Source organism: Callithrix jacchus, chromosome 12, assembly GCF_049354715.1.
Source record: "Callithrix jacchus isolate 240 chromosome 12, calJac240_pri, whole genome shotgun sequence".
Classification (NCBI taxonomy): domain Eukaryota; kingdom Metazoa; phylum Chordata; class Mammalia; order Primates; family Cebidae; genus Callithrix; species Callithrix jacchus.
Genome location: NC_133513.1, coordinates 105,261,498 through 105,276,403, shown reverse-complemented (window position 1 = coordinate 105,276,403; position 14,906 = coordinate 105,261,498). Strand labels below are relative to the sequence as shown.

The 14,906-nt window shown below is 45.5% G+C and overlaps 1 protein-coding gene across 1 annotated transcript in view; it reads left to right on the top strand.

Annotated features, from left to right (window-relative positions):
• The window catches only part of LOC100406390 (guanylate cyclase 2G-like), a 37,747-nt gene extending 22,841 nt beyond the window's left edge, over positions 1 to 14,906 (top strand). Inside the window, 8 exon segments of the mRNA XM_078346863.1 lie at positions 4,146 to 4,276; positions 4,278 to 4,312; positions 6,627 to 6,782; positions 11,176 to 11,329; positions 11,331 to 11,348; positions 13,802 to 13,942; positions 14,746 to 14,866; positions 14,868 to 14,906. Coding sequence (XP_078202989.1) covers positions 4,146 to 4,276; positions 4,278 to 4,312; positions 6,627 to 6,782; positions 11,176 to 11,329; positions 11,331 to 11,348; positions 13,802 to 13,942; positions 14,746 to 14,866; positions 14,868 to 14,906 — 795 coding nt within the window.

Here is a 14,906-nt window from a genome sequence, read left to right as displayed (position 1 = left end):
GGTTGCAGTGAGCTGAGATCGCACCATCGCACTCCAGCCTGGGTGACAGGGCCAGACTCCATCTCAAAAAAAAAAGAGGACATTTTCTTGCTTTAATTTCCTCAACACTCCTATGGGGTAAGTCTGCACTCTCTGAATGTGATAGCCACCAGCCACATGTGGATAATGAGCACTGGAATTGTAGCTAGTTCATTTTGAGAAGTGCTATAAAGTTTATACTGGGTTTTGTAAACTTAGCCAAAGAAAAAAAAATCTTGCTAATATATTCATGTTGATTACTTGCTGAAAAAAGATTTTTCAATACATTGGGTTAAATAAAACATTATAAAATACATTTCACCTGTTTGGTTTATAAAGGGGCTGCTAAAAATTTAAAAATACTCATGTGGCTATTGGACAGCGAGCTCAATAATTAACAATTAACTCCATTATTAATTAATTTTTAACTTTAATAGTAGTAATATTGGAATAATATCATCTCCATTTCCAAGAGGAAAAATGTGAGGCTTAGTGAGGTGAAGTCACCTGCCCAGCTGATAAGATGCACATTGGGAGTTGCAGCCAGTCTGTCTCCAGAGACTGTGTTTGCTCTTTTGTGACGCTTCCTCTGTGCTAACTACCAGAGAGTACAGATAGGGGGCCCAGAGGTAGGAGTCCTGTCTGCCACCCAGGAATTTCCAGTAGGGCAAGAAATGTAGCTAACAGACAGATATTGAACTGATACTGGCAGGCTAGGGAAGTCCCCAGATGCTGGTGGGACCTCGACCCCAGCCAGTGTGCAAGCTCTTGACACCGTCGTGAGAAGGAATTCAAGGATAAATAAAAAAATAGTTAAAGTATGGAGATTTACTGCAAGGTGAAAAGTACACACTTAAGATAGGGGAGCGCGGGCGGACTCAAGAGAGTCGAGCAACGGAGTTTGGAGCTTCTTCTACCTTCATGGGTTTCTTTAACCAAGGGGTAGAATATTCATGTGGATTCCTGGAAAAAGATGGAGCTTTCTGGGAACTGCAGTGCTGCCCATTTTTACACCAAATATAGTCATTCCCGGAACTGTGGTAGCACTGGTGTGTGTGTGACCTAGTATGTTAATGAGCTTATAATGAGAAATGAGCCACCACACCCTAGGTCAAATCCAGTACCATGTTGGGTCCAGTTGGTCTTAGCCTGCTTGGCTCACATCCTGTTGTTCTTCCCAGGGTCTTATTGGCCCTGAAAATAATAGCTTGTGCAGCTATTTCAATTCCTTTTTGCCAGTCATGTGTAACTGCCCTGGAATTTTCTGTTCTCCTGCGGCCACCCTGTGTTATTCCTGCTGCATAAAGTCTAGCACATATACAACGAATCCTTTCACAGCTCTATTTGTTCTCCGACAATACACATAAAAATCATACATTTCCATCGAGATAGAAAATAAAAATAAGGACATGCATGCCATCTCTTGGAGAAGATTGCACACCCAGGATTCTAAGTGCCCCTAAGCATGTTGTTTTCACCCTAATGGAAGGAGTTCTGCTAAAATCCTAGAATGTAAAATTGTTGACTGTAAAATATCTCGTGCCTGGGGTAGGCCTGGCACTAGCAACGGCAGGGGGAAGGCAGAAGAGCCTTGCGTGTTTCAGGGACAGTTCTGTTGAATGGAGAGGTCTTCTGCTGGAATCAGAGAGAACTCTGGATTAGACATAGCTCTCACCCGCTTTCAAGCTTGGACCTTAGCCTGTTGGAGCCTCCCTGGGGAAGTCTCAGAGGCAGCCCCAGCCAGGCCCCTCCAGGTCCACTTGAGTTGAATTTCAAAATGAGATTCAACATTACCATCTAAAAACAAGGCGCTTTGAAAAAGAAACATAGGGTAACAGGTGGAGAGTGATTGGGGCAGGGGTGGAGGTATGTATCCATTCTCCTGGATGTTTTCTGTATTATCCCATATTTCCTTTTTGTTGTTGTTATTTGTTTTTTGAGACAGAGTCTCACTCTATAGCCCAGGCTGGAGTGCAGTGTCACGATCTAGGCTCACTGCAACCTCTGCCTCTTGCGTTCAAGCGATTCTCATGCCTCAGCGTCCTATGTAGCTGGGATTACAGGCACCCATCACCATGCCCGGCTAATTTTTGTATTTTTAGTAGAGACGGGGTTTCATCGTGTTGGCCAGCCTGGTCTTGAACTCCTGACCTCAAGTGATCTGCCCGCCCCGGCCTCCCAGAGTGCTGGGATTACAGGAGTGAACCACCATGCCCAGCCCCTGTCCCATATTTCACAAGCAATATTGTCCTCATGGTTCTGGCTCAGCGGGGATAGTGGCTCGGCCTGACAGCACTGCTGAAGGAAGAGAGTCATCCCTGTGCTGGTGAAGCTGGTTGTTGTCTGGGGTAAATATGCCAAGGAAATCTCTCCTAACAAGAAGAGGGTTTAGGAGCAGAGGTTTAACAGGCAAAAGAAAGTGAAAGAATAGCCCTCTCTCTCATAGAGAGAGGACCCCCTATCCCACCCCACCCCACCCCAGGGGCTTCTTGCCCACAGAGAAATGGACCAGATTTTATAGACTAACTTGAGGAGGCAGTGTCTGATTTAAGTAGGGCCCAAAGATTGGTTGGACCAGGTGTGATGTTTACATAAGAATAAGGAAGCCGGCTGCCTCACCCTATCTTCTGTTATGCAAATGATGGCTTTGGCTAGCTGGCCCTTATTGCCTGCTCCTTACCGTACACGTGGTTTCCAAAGAAAAGGGATGATGGAGCCGCCATTTTGAACATCCCTAGTCCCCAGGTGGCCTCTTTCCTATTAGCACAGCGGCAGGCATTCACCCATGCAAGTTTCTAGCTTGCCTTTTAAAAATATATATATCGTATGTAAATCATTCCAAATCTAGCTTGCCTTTCTAGGTCTGCAGCTCGCTTTTACAGGCTGCTCTTTGTTAGAAAAGAAAATGATTGGGAGCTGCTTTTTATTTAAAGGAAAACCTTACTGAGGACTCCCATACCATCATAAACTGTCTAAATAATTTCTTTCTAACCTTTTTTTTTTTTTGAGATAGAGTCTCGCTCTGTGGTCCAGGCTGGAGTGCAGTGGTGTGATCTCAGCTCACCACAACCTCCCCCTCCTGGGTTCAAGTGATTCTCCTGCCTCAGCCTCCAGAGTAGCTTTTCCTCTCCCATCACCCAGGAGGCTGCCACCACGCCCAGCTAATTTTTGTATTTTTAGTAAAGATGGGGTTTCACCATATTGGTCAGGCTGGTCTTGAATTCCTGACAGGTGGACAGAAACACAGACAGGCCTGGGGCAGGGGATGTGCCCATCTCTGTGTTCATTTGTTCAGGAGCCACCAGTATAGCCCTTTATCTCTGCAGTCAACTGAGGCAGGGACACCCGAAATGGGGAAAACCATTTCCAGCTCCTTAGCGTGAAGCCAAGAGGACCAAGCAGTGATCCATCCACCTCGGCCTCCCAAAGAGCTGGGATTATGGCATGAGCCACGGTGCCCAGCCTCTTTCTAACTCTTACATCACTGGTGCCCAAGAGGCCCAAGACCCTGTCCCTGGGTGCACTCCTCTGTTCAGGATGTTCCCCCCACCCAATTCCTCCTGGGACCTCCTCATAGCCACTCCCATGCAGGACTTCACTGCCTTTCTCAGCTAGATTGTGTAACGGTAATTACACGTTGGGGTTAATTGTGCTGGGGGAGTATGTGCTTCGACTGTCCTTCTTCCCTCTTCTCCTTTTCCTCTCCCATCACCCAGGGCACAGGAAACAGGAATATCTAGAGGTTTGGAAGAAGCGGGGCTTCCAAGCCAATCCCACCTGGGTTTATATTGCAGCTCTAGTCCTGACTTCTTGGGAGCGATTTAACACTCCAGGTTTACTCCTTCTAGCCTGATCACTAGGATGTATTTGTTTTAAGCTGGCCTGGTCTTCTTGGCTTCATGCTAGGGAGCTGGAAATGGTTTTCCCCATTTTGGGTGTTCCTGCCCCAGTTGACTCCAGGGACAAGGGGCTATACTGGTGGCTCCTGAACAAATGAACACAGAGACGGGCACATCCTCTGCCCCAGGCCTCTCTGTGTTTCTGTCCACCTGTCTCTCTGCCTCGGTTTCTTCTAGCAGTGTCCTCAGCACCTGCTCTGCCTCATTTGCTCATTGTCACCCTTGTAGGGCATGTTCTTCCTCCACAGGAGCCCCCTGGGTTCCCATGGCAACCTGAAACCTTCCAACTGCCTGGGGGATGGTCGGCTGCAGGTGAAGCTGTCGGGATTCGGGCTGTGGGAACTCAAGTATTGCCGGACACAGAACATACGATAGGACAATGACCGACCGCTCAGGTAACCGTTGGGTGATCTTGCACCCACTAGCTCTTGGCCGAAGAGTTAGAGGTTCCTTGCTCCATTTTTGCTTCCCGCTGCTCATCTGTACAGGTATCCACAGGTGGGCCTTTCTCTGGAGCTGGTGATACATGGCTGTTCTGTTCACCTGAGGAGAATGAGAAAAAAAAGAAGTCTCTGCAAGATGGCTTGAGTTTGTGGGGTGATTTCTGGGTTTGGAGACCTGTTCTTGACCTAGCTCAGCTGGGCTCCCTGGAGCAACTATTGCCCCACTCTTCAGTTCTCTTTGTTCCCTCCCACATTCATTCTGTGTTCTCAGCTTAGAACATAGGCCTGCCAGGCATTTTAGAGATAATCCAGCTCCATAGTTCTCTGTCTTTTAGGTGCCTGGTCCCACCACCCCTGACCGACTCTCAACTGAATCAGCATATCTGAAGGTGGGGTCTTGGCATCTGCATTGGTTTTTAAATGCTCCCAAGTGATTCTGCTGTGCATCTGAAGACAAAACCACTGCCTCAATGCTGATTTTCCTTCCATATGAGCCTAGTGGGGTTCGATGACTCTTCCTACCTGTTCAGTTAATTGACTGCTTTGGATTCTTACCTCTGCATGCATCCTGGGCTCTCTTGAGCCCAACATTCTCAGCCCCGATCCCCTTTTTGCTGGAGCAGCATGTCACCAGCAGCTTTTTTGTGTCAATTTGGGAGGTTTCTGTAACATAGAATAGGATGATGTTTTATAAAATGACATGGGGGATGGGAGTGGTGGCTTATGCCTGAAATCCCAGCACTTTGAGAGGCCAAGGAAGGAGGACCACTCAGTCCAGGAGTTTGAGGCCAGCCTGGGCAACATAGTCAGACCACCCCCCATCTATACTGGAAAAAGAAAATTAGCTGGTGTTATGGCATGTGAGGCTGAGGTGGGAGGATCACTTGAGCCTGGGAGGTCAAGGTTGCAGTGAGCTGTGAACTGTGCCACTGCACGCCAGGCTTTAGAGACCCTGTCTCAAAAAGAAAAAGTGGGGGAGAAATTTTGATTTTATTAATCAATTAATTGTGAGACAGAGTCTCACTCAGTTGCCCAGGCTGGAGTGCAGTGGTGCAATCTTGGTTCATTGAAACCTCCGCCTCATGTAGCTGGGATTATAGGCTTACACCACCATGCCTGACTAATTTTTGTAATTTTAATAGAGACAGGGTTTTGTCATGTTGGCCAGGCCGATCTTGAACTCCTGACCTCAAGTGATTTGCTCTCCTTGGCTTCTCAAAGTGTTGGGATTACAGGGGGGAGCCACTTCACCTAGCCAAGGGGAGAAATTTTGGACACCTGCTAGCAGCTGTCCTAGTTCCCCCTCCGCGTCCTCTAATATATATATTTTCTTTTAATGATTGTGACTGAAAATGACATAAGCCTATAGACTTCACCGCAAAAAAAGTAAATGTGTAAAATATCTGGAATAGATAGATAAATCTATGGAGACAGAATGCAGGCTGGTGGTGGTTACTAGGGGTTGCGAGTAGGGAGAACAGGGAGAAAGTGCTTACTAAGTGAGTTTACTTCAGAGAGACGGAAATGTTTCAGAGCCAGATACAGGTGCTGGTTGCACAACTCGCTTTGAAATGCTGGTTTCTTAATTGTTTCATTAATTGCAATTGTGAATATGCTAATTGCCACCGAATTGTTCATTTTAAAATAGTTTTTTTTTTTTTTTTTTAATTGAGATGGAGTCTCACCCTGTTGCCCAGACTGGAGTGCAGTGGTACAATCTTGGCTCACTGCAACCTCTGCCTTCCAGGTTCAAGGGATTCTCCTGCCTCAGCCTCCCAAGTATCTGGGATTACAGGCATTCACCACCACACCCAGCTAATTTTTGGATTTTGAGTAGAGACAGGGTTTCACCATGTTGGCCAGGCTGGTCTTGAACTCCTGACCTCAATCCGTCCTCCTGCTTCGGCCTCCCAAAGTGCTGGGATCACAGGCATGAACTGCGTCCAGCCTAAAATGGTTAATTTTATGCTCTACGAGTCATACCACAGTTGTTTTTGAAAATAAAGGCAATACAGAGGAGGAACGTGAACATGAAAACCAGCTGTAATTTTACAGTCTCAAGTAAACCACCCGTAATGTTAGTGCATGTCCTTTCTGCTAATTTTCTCCATATTCACATACATGGATCCCTATTTGCTCTTCAAATCACTGACGGCTTGGTGCTGGATGCCTTCCTTTCTCCTGTGGCCCCAAGGGTGAAGGAGTGCCTCTTCCAGTTTTGCCCAGCCGCACCGTCACTCTGTGGGGACATCACATTGCTTTGCAGAGCTCTACTGGACAGCCCCAGAGCTGCTGCAGCTCCCAGAGTTGCTCTGGGCAGGTACCCCACAAGGAGATGTTTACAGCTTCGCCATTCTGATGAGGGAGCTGATCCACTTCTGGGACCACGGGCCCTTTGGTGACCTCCATGAGGCACCGGATAGTAAAGCAGGAGAGCCTGCTTGGGAGGTTTTGGTCATGTGGGCTAGCTTTGAAATGCTGATTTTAAAAATTGTTTTATTAATTTATAGTTTATTCCATTATATTTTATTGAAAATTCCTGCTCTTTCCCTAGTAAGCAGATTCAGAAAAAAAATTAAAGAAAAATGCAAAATCATAGTCTTTTTTAAAATTAGAAAATGAATTGCATTTTGGTTACCAAAAAAATCCAGGGACCCCAAATTATATAACTTATTGTATTACAGCAGCCAGAGGGATCCTATTAGAAGAGAAGGCAGATGATGTCACTTCTCTTTCAGAATCCTCCCCTGGCTTCCCAGCTGGGGAGTGAAAACTAAGTCCTCTTCATGGCCTACAAGACCACTGAAGGCCTCGAAACCATGTAAACTCTGTGACCCTCTGGATTAGCTTCCTAGGGGGCCATAACAGTGACCACAAGCTTGGTGGCTTGAAACATTGACATTTATTCTCTGGCAGTTCTAGAAGCCAGATGCCTAAGGTCAGGGCATTGTCAAGGCTCTGCTCCCTCCAAAACCTCTAGGGAAAGTTCCCTACTCTGTCTCTTCCCGCTGCTGATGGCTGCCCCAACATTCCTGGGTTTGTGGCCACATGGCCCCAGCCTCTGGCTCCATCTTCACATTGCCTCCTCCTCTGTGTACTTCTCCTGACTGTGCTGCTTATGAGGACATTTGTCCTTGGACTTAGGGTCCACCCCTATAATCCCAGATGACCTCCTCAACCTGAGATCCTTAACTTAATTATATTTGCATATCTGATATATATACCCATTCCCAAATACGGAAATGTTTGTAGATTCTGGGGACATCTTCCTTAGGACCCACAATTCAGCCCACTGTACCCCCTAATGCCATCTCTTATGATTCACTCCTTTCGGTCATACAGGCCAACTTCATACGTCTCCAACATAGACAAATCCATAGAGACCGAATGCAGGTTGGTGGTAGTTACCAGTGGCTGGGGGCAGGGAGAACATGGAGAAACTGCTTAATGAGTAGGGGATTTACTTTGACACATTTTTGGCCGGATGTGGTGGCTCATGCCTATAATCCCAGCACTTAGGGAGGCCGAAGTGGGCGGATCATGAGGTCAGGAGTTCGAGAACAGCTGGCCAATATGGTGAAACCCCATATCTACTGAAAATACAAAAAAATTTAGCCAGGCGTGGTGGCACATGTTTGTAGTCCCAGCTACTTGGGAGGCTGAGGCAGAAGAATTGCTTGAACCCAGGAGGCAGAGCTTGCAGTGAGCCGAGATTGTGCCACTGCACTCCAGCTTGGCCAACAGAGCCAGCCTCTGTCTCAAAAAAAAAGGACAAATTTCTACCGCAGACCCTTTGTGTGTACTGTTCCCTCTGCCTGGACACTTCTTACCTCATATTTCTATATACATATTTGCCCTATTCTTTCTTAAGGTCTATAGAATTGTTCATTATGAGAATATGCCGTAAATGGTAACTTGATACACATTTTGGAAGGTGTTGCAATGCGCAGTTCTGTATCTTTGCACACGTGGGTGAATGTTTCTTCGGGCTCGATTTCTAGCCATGAAATTGAGGAGATAAATATATTTAAAATTCATGATAAGTGCTGTTCACTTGTCCACTTACAAGGGATATTTTCCAGCTTTTTGTTCTTGCTGGGTTGTCTCTTAACTGCAGATGCTTGGATCTCAGCCTGAGATTCTGTTACCATTGGTTTGGGCTGCTGCCTCAGTGGCAGGGTTTCAAAGCTCCCGGGGTGATTGTAGCATGTAGCAGCTCAGGCTCCTTGGAGAGAGGATACCAGTGTGTGTGTGCAGGCATGTGAGTGTGAGTTTCTAAGTAAACTCAGCCCACTTTCTCTCTGGATTTTGTTTCTTACCTTGACTACCATTTCCAGCCTCTCCCCAGTGGCTTATCTGAAGCCTCATCTTTAGATCATTATCTGTTATTACCTGGAGACTTTTTGAGTCAGGAGCCTATTGTAAAGATATGCAATTGCTTTTAGACCAGATTCCAGTTTTAATTTCTGTCTAAACAAGGCAGAGGTGAGATTAATCCAAAAAAGGGTAACTCGAAATCTGAGTGCATCTGACTTTGGCATCAAGCAAATACACAAATATTCCCAGACCGAGCCCAGCCCACTGACAGTCCCTCAGCCCCATCACTGCCTCGTTTTTGCCAATTAGGGTCTGTAGGTGAAGACACTGTAGACAATCAGTGTATTTCCCCCTCATTTTTGAGCTCACAAAATGAACCGAGAGCTGGCTACATGGGACTGTGTATCCGAAGGATGGCAACCAGGAAGAATACAGTGGCAAACACGCTTCTTCAATTAACTCCTGACACTTTCCTACAAACAAAGCTGGTACTGGGAACTGAGTAGCTATGGATTCTCTGGGCACACAAGACCAATGGTTCTCAAACTTTGGTGGGTATCAGAATCACCGGGAGGCAGTTAAAACACAAAATTGTTGGGTTCTACTCTTGGGGTTTCTGACTCAGTAGGTCTGGGATGAGGCCTGAGAATGTGCATTTCTGTCACCCTCCCCGGTGATGCTGATAAATCCACAGTTTGAGAAGCCCTGGCCTTGGTCCGTGAGGTCCTTGGACCAGCAGCATCAACATCACCTGGAAGCTCATCAGAAATGCACATTTTCAGCCCCCACTCCGGACCTGCTTCATTGGAAACTGGAGAAATTGTTCCAGAAATCTGTTTCAGCAAGCTCCCCAGCCAAAGCAGATGAGCAACAGTGCTAACCTGACTGAAGGATGGTTAACGACTATAAAGTGGAAACAGCTGGTGAGAAGTTGCTAGGTGAGTCACACGTGTTCTCTGAAGTGCAGACCCATGGCTTTGAATTTGCTCTCGAAGTCCTATATCATTTTACTGATCCTTTCATGCATTTCTTGGAGCTAAACACAGAAAGCAGAATATGCCATAGTAATTCTTCAGTCTCTGCTTTTGGCGCCATTGCTGTCTCATGTCTCATATTGTACCTAGTTTGGGAAATAAAACACAATTTCCCAGGGTACTCTTTTTTTCTTTTTGAGACAGAATCTCTTTCTGTCGCCCAGGGTGAAGTGTGAAGGTGCAATCTCAGCTCACCGCAACCTCCGCCTCCCAGGTTCAAGCAATTCTCCTGCCTCAGCCTCCTGAGTAGCTGGGACTACAGGCATCAGTCACCATGCCCAGCTAATATTTTGTATTTTTAGTAGAGACAGGGTTTTGCCATGTTGGCCAGGCTGGTCTTGAACTCCTGACCTCAAGTAATCTACCCGCCTTGGCCTCCCAAAGTGCTGGGATTACAAGCATGGGCCACCACACCTGGCTCCTTGAGGGCTTTTTAATGCACATACTTTTAGAATACTTTTAGGCATTAAACATATACACTTAAACAAGATGACATTTTATGCAGTTTTGTAACCTGTGTGTTTTATTGTATTAAACTAACAGCCATACATTATTCAGATTTCCCAGTTCTTGCCTGTTTTTTCTGTGTCTGAATCCCATCCAGGGTACCACATTCGTCGTCATGTCTCCTTAAGCTTCTCTGGGAAAATTTCTCAGACTTTATATTTGATGACCTTGACACTCTTGAGGAGAAGTGGTCAGATATTTTGTAGAAGTTCTTTCGTGTGGAATTTGTCTGATTTGCTTTTCTTCTCTCACGGTTTGGAGGATATGCGTTTTGAACGATGATGGCACAGGTAAATTGTCCTTCTCACTGATTATTACTGCTGACGTTGACCTTGATCACTTGGCTGGGGAAGTGTTTGTCAATTTCTCTACTGCAAAGTTACCCCTGATTTCCTCCTTCTGTACGTATTCTAGGGAGGGAAATCTCATAAGTGTGAAGGCCACACTCATGAGTGAGGAGTTAGGCCGGGCGTGGTGGCTCACACCTGTAATCCCAATGAAGAAGGGGGAAAAATTAGGTTTACAAAATTGGACAGAGAGGCAGGACATGATGGTAACATTTATGATTTGTTAAAATAGCATTTCTGCAGCATATTATGGAATATTTAACAAAATTGCACGAAGCGCACGTTGGGGGTTTCCAACACGAAGTGCTTATACATTCCTGAAATCATGTAGAGCTATGCTTCACCTCTAGCACAGTTCTATTTTAAAAATCTTGATTTGAAAACATTAATTAGGAGGGTGTTCAGATGTTTTACATTAGAATTGTTCATTTTCCAGGCAGATTCAGGATATTCCTATTAAAATATCCAGATTTCTTTGGAATTCTTATCTGTTCTATTTATTTAAAAACTTGGTTCACAAACATAAGAGCACAATTACTACTGAAAGTGAAGTGTAGTAAGTGGCACACGGCTCTGATGTTCGGCTGTCTAAACCCAATACGAATTTCAGAAATCATCAACTGAATCAAAGAGCCCGCAGCAGTCCCACTGCGACCTTCCCTGCCTGAGGAGAAGGACAATGAAAAGATCGAGGTCATGGTGAGGGCATGTTGGGATGAATCTCTGGAGAAAAGACCCAGTTTCTCTTCCATCAAGAAAACGTTGAGAGGCCAGTCCCAGAGGGTGAGTTAGATGTGCTACAGGCGTTTGTTCTCACTCAGTTAACCATGAGGGCTTTAAAGCTGCCAGGTAGGATGGATCATGCATGTAATCCTGGTAGTTTAGGAGGCTAAGGCAGGAGGATCCCTTGAGGCCAGGAGTTCAAGACCAGCCTGGGCAACATGATGAGATTCTGCATCTCCTTTATTTTTATACAAAAAATAAAATAAAATAAAATATTTTCCAGGTGTGGTGGTAGTTTTAGTTTCAAGCTTGTAGTTGTTTTAGTTTCTTAGGGGGCTGAGAATTGCTTAAGCCCCAGAGGTCAAGGCGGCAGTGAGCTATGATTGTGCCATTGCACTCCAACCTGGATGACAGAACAAGCTCCTGTTTCTAAAAAACAAAACAAAAAAAACTACATGGCTATGATTGGTTCGGTGAGACTCATTCCCTCCCTCCCTCCCTCCCTGCCTCCCTCCATCCCTCCCTCCCTCCCTCCCTTCCTCCCTCCTTCCCTTCCTTTCTCCCTCCCTGCCCACCTTCCTTCCTCCCTCCCTCTCTTCCTTCCTTCCTTCCTTATACACTCACTCAGTGCTTACCACACACAAAGCACTGTACTACATGTTGCTTACGGTGGAGTAAGAAACTCTCCCTTTATTTCATAAATGCTACGAAAATGGATCAGATGTTAAAAACTCTACTGCCTTCTTTGTCCATCTCAGACATTACTAATCAATTAACACCCTCGTTTCCAGGGAGTTTTGACATGGCTTCAGAATCTTTTTTGAATAAGCATTCCAAGGGTTAGACTAATCAATTTGGACTAGACTATGCGATACAAATTACTCACCACTCCTAGTAGGTATAACTTCAATTACGCAAGCCTCCCCAACAACTTTCTCAATAGTAGTTTCCTATACACCAGGATAATTGTATCATTTTTTGGTGCATGAATTTAGGAAGACACGACCATATCAGAGGTAGCTTGAGTTGCTAGAAAGAGCCCCAGGCTGGGAATCAGGTGTCTACTCTTTTTTTTTTGAGATGAAGTCTTGCTCTGTTGCCAGGCTGGAGTGCAGTGGTGCAGTCTTGGTTCACTGCAGCCTCTGTCTCCCAGGTTCAAGTGATTCTCCAGTCTCAGCCTCCTGACTAGCTGGGACTATGGGTGCCCACCACCATGCCCAGCTAATTTTTGCAATTTTAGTAGAGAGAGGTTTTCACATGTTGGCCAGGATGGTCTTGATCTCCTGACCTTGTGATCTGCCCGCCTTGGGCTCCCAAAGTGCTAGGATCACGGGCGTGAGCCGCCACGCCCGGCAGATGTCTACTCTTAATTTGGACCTTCAGCTATGCATTCTTCTTCTTCTTTTAATATTAAACAAAACAATTTTGTTTGACACAGGGTCTTGCTCTGTTACCCAGGCTGGAGTGCAGTGGCGTGATCTTGGCTCACTGCAATCTCTGCCTCCCAGGTTCAAGTGATTCTCATGCCTCAGCCTCCTGAGTAGCTAGGACCGCAGGTATGTGCCACTATTCCTGGCTTATTTTTGCATTTTTAGTAGAGACTGGGTTTCATCATGCTGGCCAGGCTAGTCTTGAACTCCTGACCTCAAGTGATCTGCCTGCCTTAGCCTCCCAGAGTGCTGGGATTACAGGAGTGAGCCACCACACCTGGCCTCAGCTATGCATTAACATAATAGCCCTGTGTTCTGCATTTCTCAGCGCAGACATTAAAAAAAATTTTTTTTTAATTATTTTAAAAATTAACAAATGAGGCTGAGGCAGGTGGATCACCTGAGGTCAGGAGATTGAGACCAGTCTGACCAGCACGGTGAAACACTGTCTCTACTACAAATACAAAAATTAGCTGGGCATGATGGTGCATGTCTGTAACCCCAGCTACTCGGGAGGCTAAGACAGGAGAATCGCTTGAACGCGGAGACAGAGGTTGCAGTGAGCTGAGATTGTGCCACTGCACTCCAACCTGGGCGACAGAGCAAGACCCTGTCTTGAAAATAAATAAAAATTAAAAATTAAATTAATAAGTGAAACACTGTTTATATTTATGTTATATCATGTGATGTTCCAGCATATGTATACTGTGTGGAATGATTAAATCAGGGTAATTAACCTAATGGTACATCTTAAGTAAGCTTAAGATACATCCTGACTTTTTACTTAGAAAACATGGGCCTCAATGTTATGAGGTCTGTATGATTATCTTCATTTTCCAAATGAGTAAAGTGAGGCTCAGAGAAATGAAGGAGGCAGCTTAGGTTCAGAGGGCTGGTGAAAGGCAGGCTCTGTCCTGTCACGTGGCTGTATTGCCATCGTCACTTCGTCACTTCCCCAATGCCCATTGGTAACCCTTAACTAGGACACCTTAAAGGCAAGAGATGTTTTCCTGGAATGTGTAGTTGGAAGCTGTGTTCCACTGAGGCCCTAAGGGGAAAACATGAATGTCTGTTCTTTTAAAGCTATGTGAGCATACTGGCTAGTATGATGAGCAAGCTGGAAGTGTATGCCAATCAACTGGAGGACGTGGTGCAAGAGAGGACCAGCCAGCTGACCGCAGAGAAGAGGAAGGGGGAGAAGCTTCTGTCCATGATGGTGCCCAGGTATTTGGAAGCACTGGGGCATTGATGAAGCTGTAGCATTGCCATCTAAGAAGCCCCACGAAGGGCTATTATTTCTATGTTTACTTTTCTAAGAGCATGTCAGGTTCTTCTAAAAGGGGTCCAGCATATTTTGTGCAGTTTGGTACAAATCCGTGAGTCGAGGCTGTAGTTGGTCTTTAGCTGATGGATGCAGGAACAGGAGAGTAGCCACTAGATGGCGCCCTCGTTTCACGAGTCCGACTACTTGCTACCTCTCCGGTATTTGTAGATTCAAAATCTCTGCACAGTATATAATATGTACCTGTGGCTTCACATGCAAATATTGCTTCATTTTTGGTTCTGTTTCTACATGTTCACCCTCTCAACACTTGGCAGAAGTATTTGCTGTTAAAATTCCTTTGCACTTCTTGCCCAGAAATGGGGGCAGGGATTTTTAATGAGATCGGTTGACTGAAATAAAATTGATTCGTGGATTGGTGAATGATTATATTCGCTTCCACAATTGCACAGTCTTTATACTCTAACTCTATAACCAATATACATGAAGAAAATCCTTTTTGTAGAGGCATTATGTGACCCTCTCCCCTAGCTCCCCCACAATTTATACCCATCAATTAAAATATCTCTTTAGAGGGAATGCAAGTGGAGAAGTGGATGTTAAAAGAATTCCTCTCGATAATGAATGTTGTTAACCAAAAGCTTAGCCATTGAAGCGAAAGGACCAATGAGGACAACTTCGCAGAGTCTGTAGGAGATGAGGTAAATAAGATCCCATTCAAAAATGATCCTTTCTCTTGTTTCAGCTTCATTGGCGAACAACTCCTAGCTGGCAGGTTCATGGAACCAGAACATTTTGAGTCTGTGACAGTCTTTTTCTCTGACATTGTTGGATTCACAAAGCTGTGTTCTCTCAGCTCCCCCCTTCCAAGTCATCAAGCTCCTCAATGACCTGTACAGCTTATGA